This window comes from Corythoichthys intestinalis, chromosome 21 (assembly GCF_030265065.1).
Source record: "Corythoichthys intestinalis isolate RoL2023-P3 chromosome 21, ASM3026506v1, whole genome shotgun sequence".
In the NCBI taxonomy this organism is placed as follows: domain Eukaryota; kingdom Metazoa; phylum Chordata; class Actinopteri; order Syngnathiformes; family Syngnathidae; genus Corythoichthys; species Corythoichthys intestinalis.
The window spans coordinates 16,219,003-16,240,875 of NC_080415.1; the positions used below are offsets into that span (position 1 = coordinate 16,219,003).

At 39.0% G+C, this 21,873-nt stretch overlaps 1 protein-coding gene across 2 annotated transcripts; it reads right to left on the reverse strand.

Annotated features, from left to right (window-relative positions):
* Positions 1–310: 310 nt before the first annotated feature.
* Positions 311–20,732, reverse strand: telo2 (TEL2, telomere maintenance 2, homolog (S. cerevisiae)). 2 transcript variants are annotated; one of them, XM_057826970.1, is made up of 22 exons: positions 20,612–20,732; positions 18,116–18,475; positions 17,770–18,047; positions 17,582–17,650; positions 16,167–16,314; positions 13,447–13,549; positions 13,298–13,366; positions 13,066–13,207; positions 12,811–12,947; positions 10,874–10,959; positions 10,688–10,798; positions 10,483–10,571; positions 10,306–10,397; positions 6,496–6,612; positions 6,328–6,399; positions 6,090–6,248; positions 5,927–6,018; positions 3,957–4,056; positions 3,792–3,856; positions 3,549–3,664; positions 3,150–3,298; positions 322–840 (listed from the first exon to the last, which is right to left on the reverse strand). In XM_057826970.1, exons 2-21 carry the CDS (start codon positions 18,454–18,456, stop codon positions 3,177–3,179), a joined length of 2,508 nt encoding a protein of 835 aa, XP_057682953.1. In that variant the 5' UTR covers positions 18,457–18,475; positions 20,612–20,732; the 3' UTR covers positions 322–840; positions 3,150–3,176. The 2 variants fall into 2 exon arrangements, with proteins under 2 accessions (XP_057682952.1, XP_057682953.1); XM_057826969.1 differs by having other exon boundaries at positions 311–3,298.
* Between the last annotated feature and the right edge of the window lie 1,141 nt (positions 20,733–21,873).

A 21,873-nucleotide genomic window follows, 5' to 3' on the forward strand; every position in this document is an offset into this window, starting at 1 on the left:
CACGCCAGCCAAACGGCTGCAGAAAAATCATTCTGTATGAGGGAGAGGCGTATGCGCCTTTTTGGAGTTTCAAAAGGTTCCCATTCACCGTGGATATTTACTGTGGGACCATTGGACTTACGAGGAAGTGAGTAAACATCTTGTTTTGTATTTTGTCAAATACGAATACAGCGATTACAAAGTAAACACTACAAACTTCCTTTAAATGAAGGACTACTTACGTTTGATCATTGATGGGCATGTAAAAAGCTGTCCTAATGGTCATTAGCAGCAGCCCGTTAGCTGCACAACAACTCCAGCCACCCTCCTCCGGGGAACGAACTGTAAATTGCTCTCCGCCGGGCGGTTTGCCGATCCGCGACGGGTCGTCATGTCAAATAATCCAGGATAGTTATGTGTGATTTTCCGCTTTGAAGACTTTGAAACATCACTCGGTTCGGGTTAGCATGTCGGCTAGCTGTCACGCCTTCTGGTTTGTTTACATTCTCCAAAGCCGGGGAAGGGAAATGACATATGTCCGATTTAGGTGTCATAAAATATAGTTCGGGAGGTGCGACAGTAAAGGTGAAGTCGACAGTTTTGACCATTATGGAGTAATTTTGCCATGTCGTCCTGAATAAATGCATTTTTATTATTTCATATTCCATTCAGCACAAGACTGTTATTTGTCATGACCATGCCATTTATTTAGCAATTGGGGAAAATACTTGGATAAAAAGAATATCCTGTAAAAATATTGAAGTAAAGAGACAGAAACAATGACATTTTGCTGCTCTCTTCGTCGCGTTTTCCTCGTTGTGAATAGTTCTCCCTCGACGGCCTGACTGGTCCTTCTCAAGCCTATTGGGGAAAAATACTTGGATAAAAAGAATATCCTGTAAAAATATTGGAGTACAGAGACTGAAACAATGACATTTGGCGGCTTTCTTCATCGCGTTTTCCTCGTTCTGAATAATTCCCCCTCAATGGGCTGAATAGTAAAATCGATGAGCCCAGTCTATCGCTGATGTCATCCACCTGTTGGGGACGCTAAAGCCCTATAATGGTAGGCGTGGCTAACTGGCAGATTAAAAGGCTAATTTCTCGTCATCTGTGCTTTGCTAAATTGTTGTATATAGTCGAATCGTCTCCAAATATGATTCTAATTCACATAATAATGCCATTTAAGACTTTTTTTCTCGTGTCGTATGCTCTTTAAGACTAGTTAAAGTCCCTTGTTTTCAGTGTAAATCTATTGGAAATAAGTTAAATTAACTGCCAGCACTTCAAGTGTATTTCACTCAGATTTCTTGAAGAAAAATGGCCAGCTGAAAATAAGATTAACAGCCTTATTTTAAGCAATAAATTATTATACATAATCCTAAAAAAAAAAAAAAAAAAAAACTGAAATGTTCTTTATTCAAGAATATGTATGGTTCAAAACATTATTTGAAAGCAATTTTTTCTTGATTTAGGTGAAAATGACCTTATTTTTTTAGATGTTTGGGCTTAATAAGAACAAATTGCAATATTTAGTTCAAGTAAGTGGAATAATCTGGCGCATTCAACTAGTCTTCAACACTCAAACAAGATGGGGAAAATTATTTGACTAGATTTAAGATGAATGAAGAATGATCTGATTAAGACGTCATAAATTTAAAGCGTGCTGAATGCATTACTGACTGGATGACTTCTTTGTGTCGTTTGGTGCATGTTACAATTATCAACTAACCACTGTGCCGTCCTGATAAACATGGTTTGTTGACATCAGCTGTGTAAATGTCCGTGGTAAAACTGATGTAATCGGCATGTCTTTCACGAAGAATCGTGGTCGTATAAACTGCATTATTTTTTCATCCAGGGATTTGGCTATCGGGTCATTTCGGGAATTTCCTCCCGCCTGTGCCCTTCAGTCCGCCCGGCTGCCAAATTAGCACCCGCGCCAGGCCTCTGTCTTGAACCGGAGTGGCGGCGGCAGCTAAGTTCGTACCGGATATCCACCCGCCCCGGCCGGCTCGCTGCAGCGCATTCGGTGCATGGCTCTGATCTCATCCTCTACCCGCCTAGGGCGAGGCGGCGGCGGCGGCCTGCCGGACCGGCGGGCTCCGTCGGAAGACAGCTACTTGTCAACTATCGATCTCGTGAGGTGTTTAGCCATAGATGGGAGTTTACCACTCGCTTTGGGCTGCATTCCCAAACACCCCGACTCCGGGAGGACCGCAGCGTCTCTGTATCGTCACAAGCCCCGTAGCTTCCTTTATAGTTTATTTGTTAACAATAGCTTTAGCATTCGTGCTAGCAGCAGCCTCATATTCGTTCCAAAAATCATTGTGATGCAGTTTTAAATGGCTGCTGGGTTAGTGCTAGTGGTGTTCAATGAGGACGCTTTCTTTAGGCCTTGAGGAACTGTTTTGTAGATGGCGAGAGCATCGTTTATTTCATTTCACACACGGGAAAAGCAAAGCACGCTAGTGAGAGCGCCTCAACAGTGTCAACACTGATGTGTAACACCGCCTCCTCTATGACGCCGTACTCCTAAACCCCTCCTCCCACAGGGGTTTCAGAGAGGGGAGAGGGGTTGAGCAGGCGGCAGTGAAGAAGTGGAGAAAACTGCTTGGCTGCGCACATTTGGAGGCTAAATCAAGTATATAATTATCGGATTGCATTATCGGTTGATTTTTTAATTATCTGTATTATCTGTGTGACGTCATAATTGCCATTATCGGCCGATAATTATTGGTAGCCGATATTATCGTGTATCTTTAATATATATATATATATATATTTTTTTTTTTACAAATAACACAATAAGCACAAAGGGAGTATTCGCAACTCCCCTGTTGCATATTAACACAGTTCCATCACTTTAAGGCATTCAGGTTACATGTCCTAGCAGGATGGGTATTTATTTAAAAAAACAAAAAATATCTGATTAAACGATTATGCACTGTACAAACTGTAAATATTCAAAGACTTTCCTACTTGAATAAACCCCGATAGTGAGATCTGCTTTTACAGGAAAGAGAGAAAGCAACAAAAGGGAAACTGTTTTCACCTTCCAGGAAGGGAAAACAAAAGTAAGCCCACTCTTGGGGACACTGGTGCCATCTGCTTCCTTGATCATCAATAAACACCTGCAGTCCTTGAGAGGACATTGAGTTCACTCTGACCTGGTGCAGTTATTTTGTTGTTGTTGCTCATGATTCAATACTCAAGGCTTGTGGATTTTGGAGCTGTTTCTTCAGGCTCTTATCCAGCAGCACCAGACTCTGCATGGCCAAATTCCTGCAATCTGCATCCAGGTCACCTTCAGCCACATCTTGGGAGCATAACACATTGCGCAGCAAAAAAAAACAATAAAAACGTTTAATGACATAACAGGGAGTGGTGATTTGGCTCCTGGTTAATTTATAAATGGACTTCCAGAATGGATTTCCAGAATGAATGAAATCATTAACTAAACCAATCACGTCATGGACAATGTATGCATTTGCTGGACATTTTGAATCCTGGTACATTTAAAGAAAAAAAATCAGTGCAGCTGTGTGTGCGTTCTGTATTTTTTTTACCTGCTAGCCAAGATCTGGTTTCAAAAAGCTGGTCTGCAAGGTCCACCAGGAGATTTTGACTTGGCATGCTCATGAACACGGAACAGACGGCAAAGAGGACGCTTCGTCTTACCATCCTTAAAGGAAAACAACATTGCTTTTAATACACATACCACAAACTGTGCGTTTTCTGTAGAGCTCACAATTTATTTTTAGTTGTAATAACAATTGGATCATGAAATCACATTTTCCAAGCTAACTTACTGGTCAGTATGGTAATGCACTGCCCATACAAAGTCAAGCAGAGCACGACCCATTTGTGCAGCTACCTGCGGGACAAAAATGGAAAAACATTAACCCCTCATCAATACCCTCAATTAAGTGATTTAAGGGGACAAGTGGTTTGTTGTAATAATTCAAGTACGGTACCGGTGCATTCACTGCCAGATGCATGAGGACTCCTAGAGTGTGGATCAACCTTCCCAACACCAGGTGGTCACCACCCAACAAGTCAAAGGTAACCTGAGGCCTAGTAAAGTGGAGTGAGTGAACATCTGAAACAGCAGCGGTTTTAGGGGTGGGGCCAAAGGAGCACTGGCCCCACCTCTAATTTGAATGGCCCCTGAAGTGCCCCTGTACCCATTTTAGCACAAGGCATGGCAATAGCGTACCACACGAATGCTATTTTTATACCGCAAGGCTGCGTGAGGTCACCATCATAAACTGGAATGGGGTCAACATAGAAGCGCGCTCGCATACAACCCATGCTAGTCCTGCTTGTTTTCTGCCGGTAAGCTTTCAAAAAAGAACATGCCGAGTAAACTCTGCTGCTATGGAACTTGTAGAAACGACTCTAGACATTACGAAGGAGGTTTTCTTCACGCGTTTCCCGAAGCCAAAAACTCAGAGGAAAAAATGTGAACAATGGATCAACTTGTGCGGACGTCCAAAAGACCAGTTTAATGCCAGCAAGGTGAAGCCATTCACCTTCATATGCAGTAAACATCTTGTTGTGGGCCATAGTCCTACTGATTAAAATGCTGATCCACTGCCTACCACAGTCTTCCCTGAAGAGGTAAGCCATTTTGATATTTTTACTTATTTTTTAGCCTTGCGTTTTGCCGTGCTGCTTCTGTCTGACAATTAATTACCTGAAAAAAATAAAATGGTATCTGACTGCCACTGTTGGTACCTTTTCTGTTGTAAAGAAGCAACTTTAGTGAGGGGGAAGTGTAAATAAATTAATGAAATTAAGATTTGTTATTAATGAAAAGATTAAAAGTGTTCGTTGCCTGTCATTGAGTAGCATTTGCGATCGCTATACAAAAATAGCAATATAAATTACCCCCAAGAACGGTCAGGGACGTAAGACAACCAGAGGATATAATATATAAGAAGGACAGGGCATATGGTGGTAAAGGACAGATTGTTGAAACTGGAGAATGTCATTGTAAGTGGCGTACGGCAATGCACACAAGAAAAAGGTGTCAATAAAAAAGCTACCTCTGGATCAGGTCGGCTCTTTTTTGCGTCTTTTTCAGCCCTTGACATTCAAGCTATCTCTTTAACTGAACATTTCTTTGTTCTTCCACAACTTTACCAGTGAATTTGGCACCAAGGACCTCATTTTCGGACAGAATTGGTAGGTTTAGCTCAGTTAACATCTCGTTCGTACACTAATTACATGCATCTAGCATGAGGGGTAAACGCATGTTTGACCCCCCCTAGCAACAGTTGCTAACGTCATGAATATTAATGAGCAAAGGTGACGTGTTACGTGCGGTACGCTATTGGCAAATCCTTCTTTTCTGAAGTGAGGGAGAATGAAATAATGTCAAATATTAATGTTGCTTTTTGTGTTTAAAATGGCTTTTCAAGAAGTGATTAAAGTTATTGTTGCATGTATTGTATTCTTACTTGCACACAGCATGATTAAACACAAATTATTACAAACTTTACACTTCCGTGAAGTTGGCCCCCCATTGGATGCAAATTTATATAAAAATGATGTCAATCTCAATATCTATGAAACGAAAGCAGCACAAATGAAACTTTTTAGAAAACTTTTTACCGCACAAACAAGCATGAACGATTAATATAATTTTTTTAACATAAATTTGCATCTGATGGAGGGCCAACTTCACGGCAGTAAACTACACTGGTTCGCTTGACAGTGTCGAGCAAAGATGTTTTTACCGCCACATGCAGGATAATCTGCGTATTGCCTTGTTGACCAAAACCACCACTAAACAAAGATGTCAGCGACACTTTGCCCCTGTGGGTTACATGTGGCCCCTTCTTTGCCCCGTTTCAGAAAAATCCTAGAACCGCCACTGATCTGAAAATACTTTAACTTCAAAACAACCTTGCATTTCTATGGTGAAAAACATCCAACTTACTTGTCATAATTCCTAAGTAGAGGAAAGAAGAAATATCCAGCAAATGGTGCGTAACGGTTGGCTGCAGCCTTTGCTGGAGCTTTCGTACCACCCTGTATACAAAGTTGTCGTTTTATGGAAATGTTCAAATTGGCAGTAGTAGTATTATTTATGTTTTAAATACCTTACTGATGCGTCTGGTCTTACTCTGAATGCGCTTCTCAACGACCTGCTGCCAGTGTGCAGTGTTATTAGCTGAATAGGGTGTTAAATCCATGGCAACACTTGGATCTGTGTTTTCTAATGCTGGCTTGGAGAGTTCTTGAGCTGCCACAGCAAGCACCTGAAATATAACACAGCATTCTTATTTTGAACTGATTTTTCAGACCAGTTCTAAATCCCAAACTTTTATTTTTTAAGACCTCTAAGATATCTAGGCGCTGTCGAAGACTGTAGTTTAAGGAGTAGAACTCTGTAGTCAGGTACTGAGTCACCTGAAATCAATCATCAGACAACACGTGAGCTAGTATAAAACTTTAAATGAGTAGTAGCGTGCGATAATCATTTATGGAAGAAGCAGCGGAAAGTACCGGGATGCAGTCTGTGACCACAAGCGCCACCATAGTAGCCTGCCTGAGAGCCAGGAAGCCATTTATGTTGTATTTATCCTCCATGTGAAGGAGAACTTTGCTTAGCTGGACGCTGATCTGGAAAAACAAAAGGTCAAGATCATTAATTACGACGTCACTACAAGGTGTCCCAATAAACTGGACACTTATATCATTTCATATGCACTGCTGGCCAAAAGTATTGGCACCCTTGCAATTCTGTCAGATTTTGTCAGGAAAAAAAAAAAAATCATTATCATTTTACACAAAACTCCAAAAATGTGCCGCACAAAAGCATTGGCACCCTTTGAAAAATCATGTGATGCTTCTCTATTTTGTGTACCACAACCTGTTACTTACCTGTGGCACATAACAGGTGGTGGCAATCAGTAAATCACACTTGCAGCCAGTTAAAATGGATTAAAGTTGATTCAACCTCTGTCCTGTGTCCTTGTGTGTAGCACATTGAGCATGGAGAAAAGAAAGAAGACCAAAGAACTGTCTGAGGACTTGAGAAGCAAAATTGTGAGGAAGCATGGGCAATGTCAAAGCTACAAGTCCATCGCCAAAGACCTGAATGTTCCTGTGTCTACTGTGTGCAGTATCATCAATAAGTGTAAAGCCCATGGCACTGTGGCTAAACTCCCTAGATGTGGACGGAAAAGAAAAACTAACGAGAGATTTCAACAAAAGATTGTGCGGATGGTGGATAAAGGACCTCGACTAACATCCAAACAAGTTCAAGGTGTCCTACAGTCCGAGGGTACAACAGTGTCAACCTGTACTATCCATCGGCGTCTGAAAGAAAAAGGACTCTATGGTACGATACCCAGGAAGACCCCACTTCTGACCCAGAGACATAAAAAAGCCAGACTGGAGGATGTCAAAACTTACTTGAGAAAGCCAAAAACGTTTTGGAAGAATATTCCCTGGTCAGATGAGACAAAAGTACATCTTTTTGGGAAAAGGCATCAATATAGAGTTTACAGGGGGGATAAAAAGGCCTTCAAAGAAAAGAACACGGTCCCCAAAGTCAAACATTGCGGAGGTTCCCTGATGTTTTGGGGTTGCTTTGCTTCCTCTGGCACTGGACTGCTCGACCGTGTGCATGGTATTATGAAGTCTGAAGACTACCAACAAATTTTGCAGCATAATGGAGGGCCCAGTGTGAGAAAGCTCAGTCTCCCTCAGGGGTCATGGGTCTTCCAGCAGGACAATAACCCAAAACACACTCCAAAACGCACTAGAAAGTGGTTTGAGATAAAGCACTGGAACTTGTAGAGTGGCCAGCAATGAGTCAGGACCTGAATCCCATAGAACACCTGTGGAGAGATCTGAAAATGGCAGTTTGGAGAAGGCACCCTTCAAATCTTAGACCTGGAGCAGTTGGCCAAAGAATAATGGTCTAAAATTCCAGCAGAGCATTGTAAGAAACTCATTGATTTATACCGGAAGCGGTTGTTCGCAATTATTTTGTCTAAAGGTTGTGCTACCAAGTATTAGGCTGAGGGTGCCAATACTTTTGTACGGCCCATTTTTGGAGTTTTGTATAAAATATATATATATTTTTTCATTCTCTCTAGTGTTTTTTCATTTTAAGCAAAATAAATGAAGATATTACTACCTAAGCATTTGTAATTGCAATCATTTCCTGGGAGAAATTGAGCATTATCTGACAGAATTGCAGGGGAGCTAGCAGTGTAGATACATATGTATGTATGCATGTATGAGTGTGGAATAAAAAACATCAGGTCAACTTATTTATGTTTTTGCCAAGAAGATTGTTTAATAAAAATAAACACAGTAGAAGACAGAAGACATTGGAAAATGTATGTTGCAAAAAGACATCTACGAGCCATGTCCACATTTTCAGTCAGAATCCTGAACAGGGATTTAACAGAAGAGTTTGTGGTTTTATTTTGGTAAGAAATGCATCACATGAACAGGAAAATTATTGTTTTGAACATAATATGGTTAACATATGATAATGTGATGTGGTTACTACTGAGTGTGCTTGCACCAAGCTGCACAAGCACAACCACATGCCCCACAGCAAAATATCCCACCTCTTCAACATCAACAATGCCTCATGCTGCACTGAGTTCCACTCTCCTTGCATCCACAGGTCGTAAGCGCCAAAGATCTTGCCTGTAATGGTTCTTTGGTTAAAACCTTGGGTACCAGCACACCATCCTTCATATGCCAACCACAGCTAGTTGGTGAAGGTAGCGGTGGATGAGACACTAGTGACTGTTTCGAAATCTTTGTTTGATAATGTGTCCTCATGAAGTGCAGATACAATGCATCCCTTGTTGGAGGTAACGCATCCTCATTGGCTTTCACCTTCCAAAACAGAGCACATTGAACCTCATGGATTGATTCGCTGCTTGATTTTGGGTCGTATAATTTGCATACAAATTGTTCTGCCAAGCGTAGAGTGTCTGGACTTGGCATTTCTTCATCATCAAAGATTTGAAGAAGATGAAGATACTGCTGGCACAGGTTCCATGCAGTCCTTCCTTTTTTTGGTGTTGGTTTCCGTCCACCAGAAGCTAGGAAAACAATGTCTTGAGCACTAGTAGTTTTGTGTTAACGGTTTCTTCACTATCATTTTGTAGGTCAGCATCACCAATACAAAGAAGTCGTAACAACATGTATAGACTTTCAGGCACAACTTCTTCAGCATAACGCAGATCTATTCCTCCAATAACATCATGTCCTGGACACTAAGCTTTCTGCCCCCTCTGTCTCCATGTCCTATCTGAAAAGCAAGGGAATCATTAGCCTTTTTTTAGCCTGCTTGTATCTCTTTAGGGGACAGAAAATATGGATCATTTGAGCTGAGTAATTTGCTATGCTAGTTAAAAAGGTGGTCAACGCTTATCTAGCAGAATGTAGAACTTGGTATTGTGCAGAAATAAATATTCCCAGTGCACATCAACATGTAGTTATTACCAAGGCACGTTAGCTTAAATATCTAGCTATGACGTTCAGCTAGTTGGGAAATAGGTTTTCCTACCTTTTCTGCCACTTTGTGGTGAGATCTGGTTTGTTGATGTAGACAGTTAGAAATGAGAGAGATGTTTTTGTTGTAGACAATTAGAAATTAGTGAATTTAATCAATGAATTCCTATGAAAACACCTTCTGTGATCTCCACTGAACCTCTTTCTTCAGGCCTCAACACAGTTGTGGTAACAAAACAGTACCCCTGTGGTGAAATACTCTTTTGCTACGCTTATTATTCATTTTATTAAAGGTTATATTTGCACATAAGATTGATTATATTGGAAGTGTGTCCAAGAGTACAGTAGGGGTTAATTCGAATAAGGAAATACTGATGGATAAATTCCGATTTGGCCACTTTTAAAAATATAGTTATAAGACGGACAAAATCAAAATTTCCAAGCTGACAACTAGTCTAGATTACATCCCGAGGGGTCAAATATTAATATTTCATAGGTTGTCAGCTTGCACTCTGAGATGGCCGCATCAGTGACTATTTCAGTTTTGACCCCCCCGATATAGGCAACACATACAGTGATTACAAGCCAGGAACATTTCTTTCTGTAACATGGTGTTACTGAAAGGGGAAAATTACACAATAAATACACATTTTCAAAAGAATTCCACCGAAATCAAATTTCAGTTTAGTAATAATGACAATATATATTCAATCATTAGCATACCATAAGTATTGGCACCCCTGTGTGCCAATACTTTTGGCCAGCAGTGTATGTGTGATGTAAAGGTTGATACACTTTGCCAGATTAATCGGTGTGTAGCCACTGTACCTCTTTGGTTGCAAATGCGTTCTTTCTCACTAGACTCTCTGCAACCATCAAGCTGAGCTCCACACGCTCTGGTTCCTCAGAGGAAATTAAATCTAAATTCATAAGAAGTGTGAGGAAATGATGAAATGATACTAGGACCTAAAAAAAAAAGGTGAAAAAATCAAGTGTATAACATACTTTCTAGACAGTCTCGTAGGTAGCGTGGTGGTGATGATTTATTTAGTTCCTTATCTCCGGACATGTCGTACGGCGTGAACTCGTCATCACTGCAATATTAAAAGACACGCTTCACACGACGACCTGAAGACTTTATCTGAATTAAACTTCTCCAAACATTGAAATTCACCATTCAGTGTTTTTTTTTTGCACAGTTAATACTTACCTATCCAGGTCAGAGTCTAGCTCTTTTTTTGTGGATGTTTTCTCTTGTTCTTCATTTGCTAATGTATGATTACAATCTGGTTGATTTTCTTTGATTTCTTGAAGGCTGACGCTGCATAGATTATTGAATAAAACTAGTTAAAATAGAATCATTCAAGGTTAAAATTTTACAATTCTTGCTATTTACCCTTCTTCCGATTCAGGTTCTGATTCGTCCATGTTAAGGGGAATCAAAAGAGAAACCAGCTCTCGAGTTTCCTCATCTTCTTCGTACTATAACATATGATGAATAAGTGATGACTTGTACAATAATTATCTTTTAATGTGTCATGCTTAATGAACAGCAATGCTGAAATCTATTTTACTGTATGGACGAATGTTTTCTAAATTTTATGATATCAAGACATACCGTATTTTTCGGACTATAAGTCGCACCTGAGCATAAGTCGCACCAGCCATAAAATCCCCAACGAAGACGAAAAAAACATATAAGTCGCACTGGAGTATAAGTCGCATTTTTTGGGGAAATTTACTTGATAAAATCCAACACATAGACCAGATATGTCATCTTTAAAGGCAATTTAAAATAAAAATACAATAGAGAACAACATGCTGAATAAGTGTTCAGTATGATAATGTTACATGATGCATGAACAACGAAATGCGAACATGGCCGGTATGTTAATGTAACATAGCTATTAAGAGTTAGTCAGATAACTATAGCATAAAGAACATGCTAACAGGTTTACCAAACCATCAGTGTCACTCCAAAACACCAAAATAACATGTGAAATGATATAATTATATGCTAATAATTTCACACATAAGTCGCTTCAGAGTATAAGTCGCGCCCCAAGCCAAACTATGAAAAAAAAAACTGCGACTTATAGTCAGAAAAATACGGTATTAGCAGTGAAAGACATCCCATCTATCTGAACCCTTTTCAAATGGATGGGATTAGAGCTGAAACGAATACTCGAGCAACTCGAGTTTAAAAACTGATCCGAGTGATTTTATTCAACTCGAGGAATCGTTTAATTTTGCCAGCTCTATGCATCACGTTTTGTCCGAACTTTAATGCGAGACAACGCGCTGACGTCACGTGCGTAGAGGGTAGAAGAAGCAGCCGACAGCCGCTACCAACTATACCAGCGTTGCTAAAAACTATGGCCGCATGGTGCTACAGTGGTAGCAGGTAGCATCTGATGCGTGTCAAAGATATCACATGTATATCGAACTAGATGCGAAATGACAGATTCGGCGGCGTTAGTAACAGCCGCCATCTTAAAGCAGATGACTTCTCAGCGCTAATAAAGATTAACGTTACTTGCTCACGTAACGTTAGCCCTGTGGAGGGCTAGGTTTTGTATTAATTACGACTATTGTCAATGCGTTCCTAACATGTCTTAAATACAGGCTTTCTTTAATCTGTAAAAACATAGCGCTGTAGAGTGATAAGGGTGTAAAATAAAAACATAATAAAGCTAACTGTCAATTTTAGCTCAGTCGTCATTGCTGGATAAAACACCAACTAGCACTGGTCCCCAATTTGCTCCAATACAGCAAGTATTATACATTTACGTTGAACACTGCAAAAACTCAAAATCCTATCAGGACTTACAGTTTAGACTAAATTAAAACTTAACTAAAACTTAAAAATAGCTTGACACAAATGGAAAATCAATTGAAAAATTTGGGGAAAACAACTAAATTTTAAGAGATGTGTGTTATCAAGTATAATGAAATTTTTAGGGAAGAAATAAGATTTTTTAAAAATAAGATCTAGACGTTTTTTTGAGTGGAAGCAGTGAATTTTTCCTAGTCACATCTGAGATGAAATTGTCGGATGTTTTCAACAAAGTACATCGAAAATTAAGACAACTGACTCAAAATGGTTCAAAATTTTAATTGATTTTTTTTTTGTCATGTATACTTGTAATTGCCTTTCACCTAAAAAAATATGTTTTGTCCGATTACTCAATTAATCGATAGAATTTTCAGTCGAATACTCGATTACTAATATATTCGATAGCTGCAGCCCTACATGGGATGTCTATCACCGTCATTGGCAGGCAAGGAGTTAATGATTTTTTTGCACATCTATGAATTACCGTAATAACAAACCTCAAATTTGAGCTTGGTCCCGTTGATATTCATGCGGGAGCTCAGACCCTCCCCCACAACCATACCCATATGCCTGATGCGTACGACGTTGCTGTCCAAGTGGCTTTGCATGCCTCCCAGCATGCACTGCAGCAGCTCTGTGAACAAAATATAGAATGACCTCTTTTCAGTGAATGCGATTCAAAGAAAAACCTTGATGTTGTTCATCTTATTCGCCTTACTAAATGTGGCGTATCTGAATGAAAAAAGAGGCACCTGAACGCAATTCCTGCAACTCGGCGTCCTCCAGCAGACAGACGCACAGCAGCAATGCCTTGCTGACGTACATTTGCTGCTCCAGGGGAGTGTGTTTTACCGCGCTTGGGTTGGCCCACGCTTGGGACACGGACCGTAATACCTTAAAACACGCACAAAAAACACACACAACCGCAATCACAGAATTCCTTGTCTTAATACACAGTATTAGAAAAAATTCAATTTCACTTACCTGTATAAGCAGCGGTCTTCTATCCTTCTCTGCAGCTAGATAGCCCAGAATGACTCTCAATGTGCGAGTCTAAGTGGGGAAAAAAGAAAAGCACGCTTACCTTTGTTTTACAAATTGTGCCTGAAATAAGCAAGTAAGTAATAACATACCTCATATTTGTGTTGGAGTAACAGCAGTTTATGTGTTATGACGAACTGGGCTGTCTTGTTTGTTACCACAAGATTCCCCATGATTCTACCCAGAGCATCAGGCCTAAAAAATAAAGGATCCATGACATTTACTCGTGAAATATAACATAACTGAAATTTTTGTTATCGTGTATTTATGTATGAGATTACAGTATAGCAGTGGCGTTCCCAGCCTTCAACAACGGTTGACCCACAAAATACAGCGCCTAAAGTATACTTAGGACAACAAAACAAACAAATGACAGTATTTGCAAAGAAGGTTACTGTATATTTATTAACGCTATCAAACCAGTCGAAAGTGCACAATAATAAATATGTGCAAGAGAATATTAAATTAACATCACAAACTTTGTTAAAATATTGTAGAAATACCGTATTGGCCCGAATAAAAGACAGTGTTTTTTGCATTGAAATAAGTTTGAAAAAGAGGTTGTCGTCTTATATTGGCGGTCTAGACATTATACCCATTCACGACGCTAGGTGGCGCCAGATATCATTGACGCGATGTTCTGTCATGACAGATCTCAGCTACTCTGAAGTTTAACCAGTTGCATTATTTCATTGCAATGTTTTTATATTTATTTTTATGCTTATTCAGATTTGTTTCAAGACTACAGTTACAGTTAGACTTCACTTTGATGGTTAATGCAGTTATTGCAATTTTGTTGTTTTATCACAATAGATTGGTTTATTTACATTTCAAAAACCAGAAGCCATTTATTTACGAATGTGATTACACTTTAGTTTACATATTTAAATGTTCAGATATGAAGATTTGAATGAGGCAAAATAACATGCTTTTTCTCTCAAATATGTTGTTGTATCATTTGTTTAGGATGTTCTGTAATTATTTTCTGTATAAAAAAATAATTTGGTGTTCAAAAAGTCTTTTTTCAAACTTGAGTCTTGAAAAAGAGGGTCATCTTATAATCAGGGCCATCTTATATTCGGGCCAATACGGTAATAATATGTGGAAGATTCTACTTGTGACTAGTTTTCTCAGACGTAAGGACCACTACAGATGCTCCGGTTAGAGAGCACAGGAGATGAAATCAAATACTTTTTGTGGCTCATGTGCAGGTGTGCATACATGTACACATAATTAGTATATGGTGAATAACATACAGACATACAGTCACAGTGTTTAGCTTATTGAACATTAAACCACATCATTTTAACTATAAACCCACTATAGTGAACATTTGCACGCCACCTCCCTTCAAACCATTACATTCACCGCTAACGTTAACTATTTTGATATGATCCTAAGAGTTGCAGCCGGTAATAAACATGCTAATGACCACGAAATTACAAGTGTGAACCAATTAAAAAAAAAAAAAAAAAAAAAACGGACACAAAATCACATTCCACACAACTATTCCTCTAACTGGCATTGTGAGGAATGTTCACTACCTATTCGCAGCGCTTTTAATTCACTTTACAAGGCATACTGACATCCTCATTAAAGGCGCAGACACATGAACCGGAAAACACAGAACTGGAAATAAAAGCACGAGCAGTTTCTAAAGTAAAAGTACCGCTATAAATAGAAAATAAATTAATTAAATGGCTAAACTATTAAACGTCTTGAAGAATTTTTAACAGGAAGAATTCATATGCATTATACAACTAAGTCAAATATTCTATTAAAAAAAAAAAAAAAAAAAAGATTCTTTGCACATTAAGAATCAAAGTCAACCCTAGGTGAGTGACACTTGCCACGTTTACATGGAGCCAAATATTCCAATTACAATCGGAATATTTGTTCAAACCGAATAAATGTGTTCCATATAAACACCTCATTCGGAATGAACAGGCCCAAACCGAATGGAATTTCATTCCGATTCACAGGGGTGGAATATTCCTTTTCCCAAACCGATTAGAAGTAAAATTATATCATGTAAACAGGGAAGCGGAATGGTGTCTGGTTGCGTTCTTTCTGCGCATGCTCCGTACTGACGTGGTGACGTCACTTGGTGACGTAAGTAACGTCACTTGCAACATGGCTTCCAAGCACACGCACAGCGCACCCACACAACTTTTTAAATGAACGGCGTATCATTCTGAAGTTTTGTTTCCACTCGAAAAGTTGAAACAGCAACTGATCTGACGATCGATCTCCATGTTTTGCAACGTGACGCTTTGTTTTGATTAATCTGCGCATGTCAGACGGCAGTTGTCAAACGTCCTTTCGGAATAAAGGCAGTCACATGTAAACGCTGGATCGGAATAGATGAAGTGACATGCAAACAGCTGATGTGAAATTTCCATTCGGAATGATTTGAATCGGTATGAATAAAAGTCAGCATGTAAACGTGGCTGCTGTTAACTGATCCAATCCTTCTCCCACTTCCTTCTACTTTTGGGGTTGCATGCAGACAGTAACATGCGGTCTGCAGGGGGCATTACTGCACCGCTTGGTGCGGCAATTATAATAGTAGACGATCACTCGGATACAGCTTGCATGCATGAGGCCCGAGCCGTCCCGGGTGACCGCCCAACCTGACCTCGCCAGGAACATCCATTGGATTATAGAAACATGGAATTAAATAAACTGCTAACTTAATTCCCACATATTAATTGTCGTCTTTGTAGTTTTATTTTCTGTTATCTTGTTTATTGTTTGGAATAAATGCTTGTGTATATTCTGAGAACTGACGCAGCAATCCAAATGGTCTTACCCATGAACAGCCTGCACCAGACCAGTGAGCACGCTCTCCATCCAGCGCTGTGGAACATTTTCCAGCAGCTTCTGGCAAACCCTCTGCCACACCATGTCAGTGCGAGTGGAGCTGGACATTTTGGGAATCATCACTGCCATCAACGAAGCTGCGGGAAGGGTTAAAAAAGTGACAAATGATAGATATCAATGATAAATACTGTACAAGGCGAAACTTTTTCCTGAAAATCCTCATGTATCAACTAGGCATGTGCAGGTATGAGATTTTGACGGTATGATAACCCTAAGTAAAAATACTGCAGTTTCACGGTATCATTGTATAGCAATTATAGCTCCAAAATGTGTTATTTTGAGATGTATGAAACTTTTTAAAACTTAAAACTTTTTTCCATTGAATAGGATTTTTAAAAAATTTCATACATTTGCAATTTGGAACATCAACATGAAAATGTTGTTAAAATAAATAAATAAAATAACAACAAATAAATAACTTAAATATTTTAAATAAAATTGAAATAAATAGAACTTATAAACCCACAGCCACAGCTCAAGTTTCTCAACAAGAACCCTTAGTAATATAGAACTGGACTTAAACCATATATGATCGAATTGCTTTTATGTAAAACACATAACACTACTACTATTAATACTAAATAGTTGAATATTAATAGAGAGCAAGAACGTGTGTGTATGACACGTATCATTATTTACACATTATATACACACAAACACACACCCTCTCTCAACACGGAAAGTCGCCAGAGAGAAAAAATACAACAGGCTGTACTATGAAAATGTTGTTTTGAACAGTTTACAATGGCGGAAGACTTTACAACGGTAAGCTAATGGTAGAGAGGAAACTAGTTAACGGTTTAATCATGATAACTAGCCACGTTAACCCACTCACGTTATCGTATTTGTTTTACCTTCGCTAGACACACTAAACACGCTGGAGTGAACTCTCGTAGCTGGTGGGAAACATTCATGACATTGTTTACTTACCTTATATTTTGTGTAAAGTGACAAATGATGGTCATGTAATCATATTGGAGGTCCTCTAAGCCGTGGCCCTCTGTTTCTTTTTCGTAGCCGAAGTACTCCCATACTAGTGACTTTGTCTTTTTTTGGGGGGGGGCTCAGGTGTAGTTTCACGAAAGACCATAACTGGAGGGGGAGGGGGAGTTTCGCTGCATTTTTGGGACATAAAAAATAGCTAATACCGTACTACCGTATTACGGAAAATTTTAGTGGTTTTGACGTTTTCATACCACGGTAAACCTTGAAACCGGTAACCGGCACATACCTAGTATCAACTTTTTGGTACTTGCTGTGAGTGCATTTTAGATACATGCAGTGGGTTTTAGTCTTGAAAATGAAATCCTAAAGCTTCATAACATGTACTTTATTTAAATTTACCACTATGTCCTTGGGCACAGAGTTTTCCAAACACTTGAGCAACAAAAACCAAGGAACAATTTGTGCCATCTGTAAAATACATGACAAGAAAGAATGAAAAATGATCAGAATGCATTGGACGTCTTTCTCTGTTAATGGCAGCTAAAGAATTAAATAGTACCTAGGATAGTTTCATGACCATGTTTTACCTTTGAGTGCCATGCACGTTCGCTCCAAGGCAGTGAGCATCTCTTTAGCCAGCAGAGGATAGTAATGCTGTGGAAGGAAGGTGGGGTTGTTGTTGTGTTGAAGTTTATTAGCAGCGAGGTCAGGCAGTGCCACGATACGTGCTAAGAGGGTCTCTCGGATCTGGGGGGAATCAGCGGGCCCCGTGGCTAAACAGTAGGACCACAGCATTTCAGCCAGGCGACCGCTCTTGATGAACCTTTCAGTGATGCTGACCAAGTGGTCCAGATTTGAACTTGGCCTGGAGAGTAAGGTAAAAATCCAACTTTATTCATGCGTGCACAGATGTTAGATTAATTTGACACATACTTTAGCTCTCCGATTGCCTCCATCAGCACTAGGAGAGTCTGTTCCGGAGGTCCATGCAAGAAAAGACCATCCCATAATTCCGAGCGTTGTGCCACGGTCAAGCCGTGTAGCCAGTCGGCTCCAATGTTCCTCACAAGGAACTGAAGGGTGCGAGTGAAGTGAGATTTTAGGAACTCTGTCCTCTGACCTGAAACGCTGGCATTTTCAGGGGTTTCGTCCAAGTAAGAGCGGAGGGTTTGAAGAGCAAGGATGGCATCTTGCTTATGCGCTGATGAAGTCAAACTCTGGAAACAGTGAGACACTTCTAGACGAACTTCAGTAATCCGGGTAGAAGACTCCATCTTGGTAGACAAACACCCTCTGGGGATAAAATGTATTTCGAAATAAATCTTGAATTAATATGGTTTCTAAAAAATCATCTTCTATAAGATTGCAGAGTAGCTGCTAGGAATTACACTAAACTAGGGTGACCAAACGTCCACTTTTGCCCGGACGTTTCCACTTTTTACATCCTGTCTGGGGCGTCTGACGGGGTTTTATAAATTCATAAAAATATCTAGTTTTCATTATTTTTCACAGGACCAATTAGCATGCGTTGAAATTGACTGACACTTTGCACAGAATACTATGGTAGTGTGCTGTCTGTGTCATGTTCCCAAAGAGCCTGGCCAGTGGTTGGTTCTGATGTGCTTAGTAACAGAAAAAACAGACATCGGAGCAGTGTTCCATCGTACCCCAAAGTGCGAAAACAAAACAAAAACAAATAAAAAAAAAAACTAGACTAAAGTGATGTTTTTTGTTGTTGTTAAATTAGGTTTGTTGTAAGGCTATGGTTTGATTGCATATGCATTCATCAAATCAATGAACGGATGTGCTCGAATTTTCTCCCGCTAAATGTCGGGAAGACAGAAGTGATCATTTTTGGGCCAAAATAGGAAAGGTCAAAGACAAGCACGCACCTTAGCACAATGTCAGTTACAGCTACAAATCAAGTCAGAAATCTTGGCGTAATTATTGATTCAGACCTAAAATTTGATAGCCAGCTAAAGTCCATCACGAAATGTGCTTATTCCCACCTAAAAAATATAGCCAGAATTAAGGGTGTTCTGACTCAACAAGACATGGAAAAACTTATCCATGCATTCGTTTTCAGTACATCGGACTATTGCAACGGTATGCTTACAGGTCTTGATAAAAAATCAGTCAGGAAGCTGCAGCTAGTACAGAATGCTGCTGCCAGAGTCCTTACAAATACAAGGAAACTGGACCACATCACACGGGTTTTCAAATCGTTACACTGGCTTCCAGTAAGTCAAAGGATGGACTATAAAATACTATTGCTCGTCTACAAAACACTTAATGACCTTGGACAAAAATACTTGCTTGATTTGTTGGATCCCTATGAAACATCTAGACCACTAAGGTCGTCTGGAACAGGTCTCCTGTATGTTCCAAGAAGAAGAAGAACCAAGTGCCAAGGCAGCATTTAGTTATTTTGCTCATCACCCCTGGAACAAATTACCTGAAAGTCTGAAGTGTGCTAAAACTGTTAGCTCCTTTAAAGTAGGGCTAAAAACGCTTTTATCACAGCATATGTTTATCACAGTAACTGTTTGTATATTTCAAATTTCAAGCTATTGGCTTTTTATTCATTTTCTGCTTTATTTCCATTTCCGATTTCAATTATTATTGTTTTTAGTTTAGTTTTTTTTTTTCCAATTCTATCCGTTTTTAATGTGATTTTTATGTATAATTTTATTCCGTTTCGATTTTGTTTTAACTTTTTGATTTATAGTGATTTTTATGATCTTCATGTGATTTAAAGCACTTTTGAATTGCCTTGTGTTGAATTGTGCGATTCAAATAAATTTGCCTTGCCTTGATTTGCATTATTTCTCTGGAAAAAGAAAATGGCTTTTTGTCAAAGCTGGATTTTCTACAGAAGAGGTATCATTTCAGATTAGTTATTTGTATAGTAAGAATTGAAAAGTCAACTATTTTTGGTTCAAGGGTGATTCACTAATACAGAAGAGGCATTTTTATGTCATTGCTTCATTTGAGTTTAATTTTTCTATTTTTACGTTATTATTGTTCTATTATTTTAGGAATAAATAAAACCTGTTGAGTCCCCTCTGTGAATTTGAATTGGTGTCTTAAGTTATATAGCTATTTTTTTGTTGATAAGCTGAATTTTCTATCCAGACGGAGGAGGCACACATTAAATATCTTTAAGTGGTAAGGCATCTTTGAGTGAACTTCGAGTAAAATGTAAGTATCTTGCGCTTTTTTTGGAAATCAAAATATGGTCAAACTACATTAAACAGTGCAGTGTTCGACCACAGTATTCTAAAAACAAACATTATGTAGCCTACCATAATAGTACACCATTTTCTCTTACAATGCGTGGCTTTGCTTAAACTTAACACCCGCGTGCACCTATTTAAAAATATACATAATAATCCTATCTAATGAATACATTATATTTAAAAATCTTACTTAGCTGTGTTCAGTCAAGGGATAATAATTTAGAAACATTATTGGAGGACATGGCTGGTTGACTGCGTGCTCCATCAAAATAAGTCCGGCTGGTTAGCAAAGGGTCAAAAGACAAGTTCCGTCAACCATCTTCTTCTACTTATTTGCCCCGGTTGTCTGACGTGCATCCTGAAATCTGCTGCCATCTATCGTAATTCTGTGTTAACTACGCTCTGATTCGTGCCTCATTTGAGAAGTACAGTACTGAACTCTACTGTACTGTACAGTACATCACTTTTATACAAGGGCTTAAATTTGGTCTCAACATTTTCATGAATATCAACCTAATTAATTCAATAGGCTAAATAATCAATGCAAAATAAATCTGGATTGACTAACTTTCATGTGCATTGGTTCAGGTGGTACACCGTTCGATTCAAACCTACTAAAGAAAGATTTTGAAAACTTCCAGAATAAATGTCTGGATGTTGTCAGCAAATTTAAATCGCAATATTTGAACATAAATAATATTAAAATACACAATAAATACAAAAAAAAAACTTCTAGGGTAAAATAATAAATAAATATATAAAAAAGGACACTCCTTTCAGGTGAAACACTACTCCTTTTTGTTACCAAGCACAGCTTAACGCAACAAAAAAATGAAAGCTTTGTACCTCTACTATGATTATTGTATCACTATCTGAAAAAAATGTCTGCATAGGCTGCAAATATATTGCTTGGCACAGCCAGACTCTTCTCCCTGTATTTTTCAAACACTGTGAGAAATAGTCTGGGACCCAAGGTACAAAATCAATCGTCCAATCAGATTCGTTTTTTTATTTTTTATTTTATACATTTTATTTTAAAATGCATCAATTTCGTACACTTTGAGAGAAAAATGAAGCGGCTATGAAGTGAAGAACTACACATTGCATTATGATACATTTTAACTTGAATAGCCACTGAGAAATTAACAGGAAATATTATTTTTTAGAGGGATAGTAGGACTAGCATTGACACAATTGCAAACGGGGACATGGACTAGCTGGCACTAACCCTTTAATTGCCATTTATTTAATTTAAAATGTAGCCACCCGGTGGATAACAATTGCCAATATACCTAGGAAGTAACTTTCTTCATCTCTATTTACTTGCCCTGCGCTTTTCTGAGGAACTTCCACCAGCTCATCATTACCCTCTTCCTCGTCTATTGTCTCTCCCTGCACCAGCTGCACGTGAGAGCGGACGCCGCTCCCACTCTCACCATCGCCGGAGGATGG

Bases quoted from the DNA above. Each gene is read 5' to 3' on its own strand.
- telo2 (XM_057826969.1), bottom strand. From the start codon at position 18,456: ATGGAGTCTTCTACCCGGATTACTGAAGTTCGTCTAGAAGTGTCTCAC. The intron at 12,948-13,065 runs GTGCCTCTTTTT...TTTTGTTCACAG, and splicing joins GTTGCAGGAATTGCGTTCAG to AGCTGCTGCAGTGCATGCTG. The intron at 4,057-5,926 runs GTAAGTTGGATG...CCACTTTACTAG, and splicing joins CTACTTAGGAATTATGACAA to GCCTCAGGTTACCTTTGACT.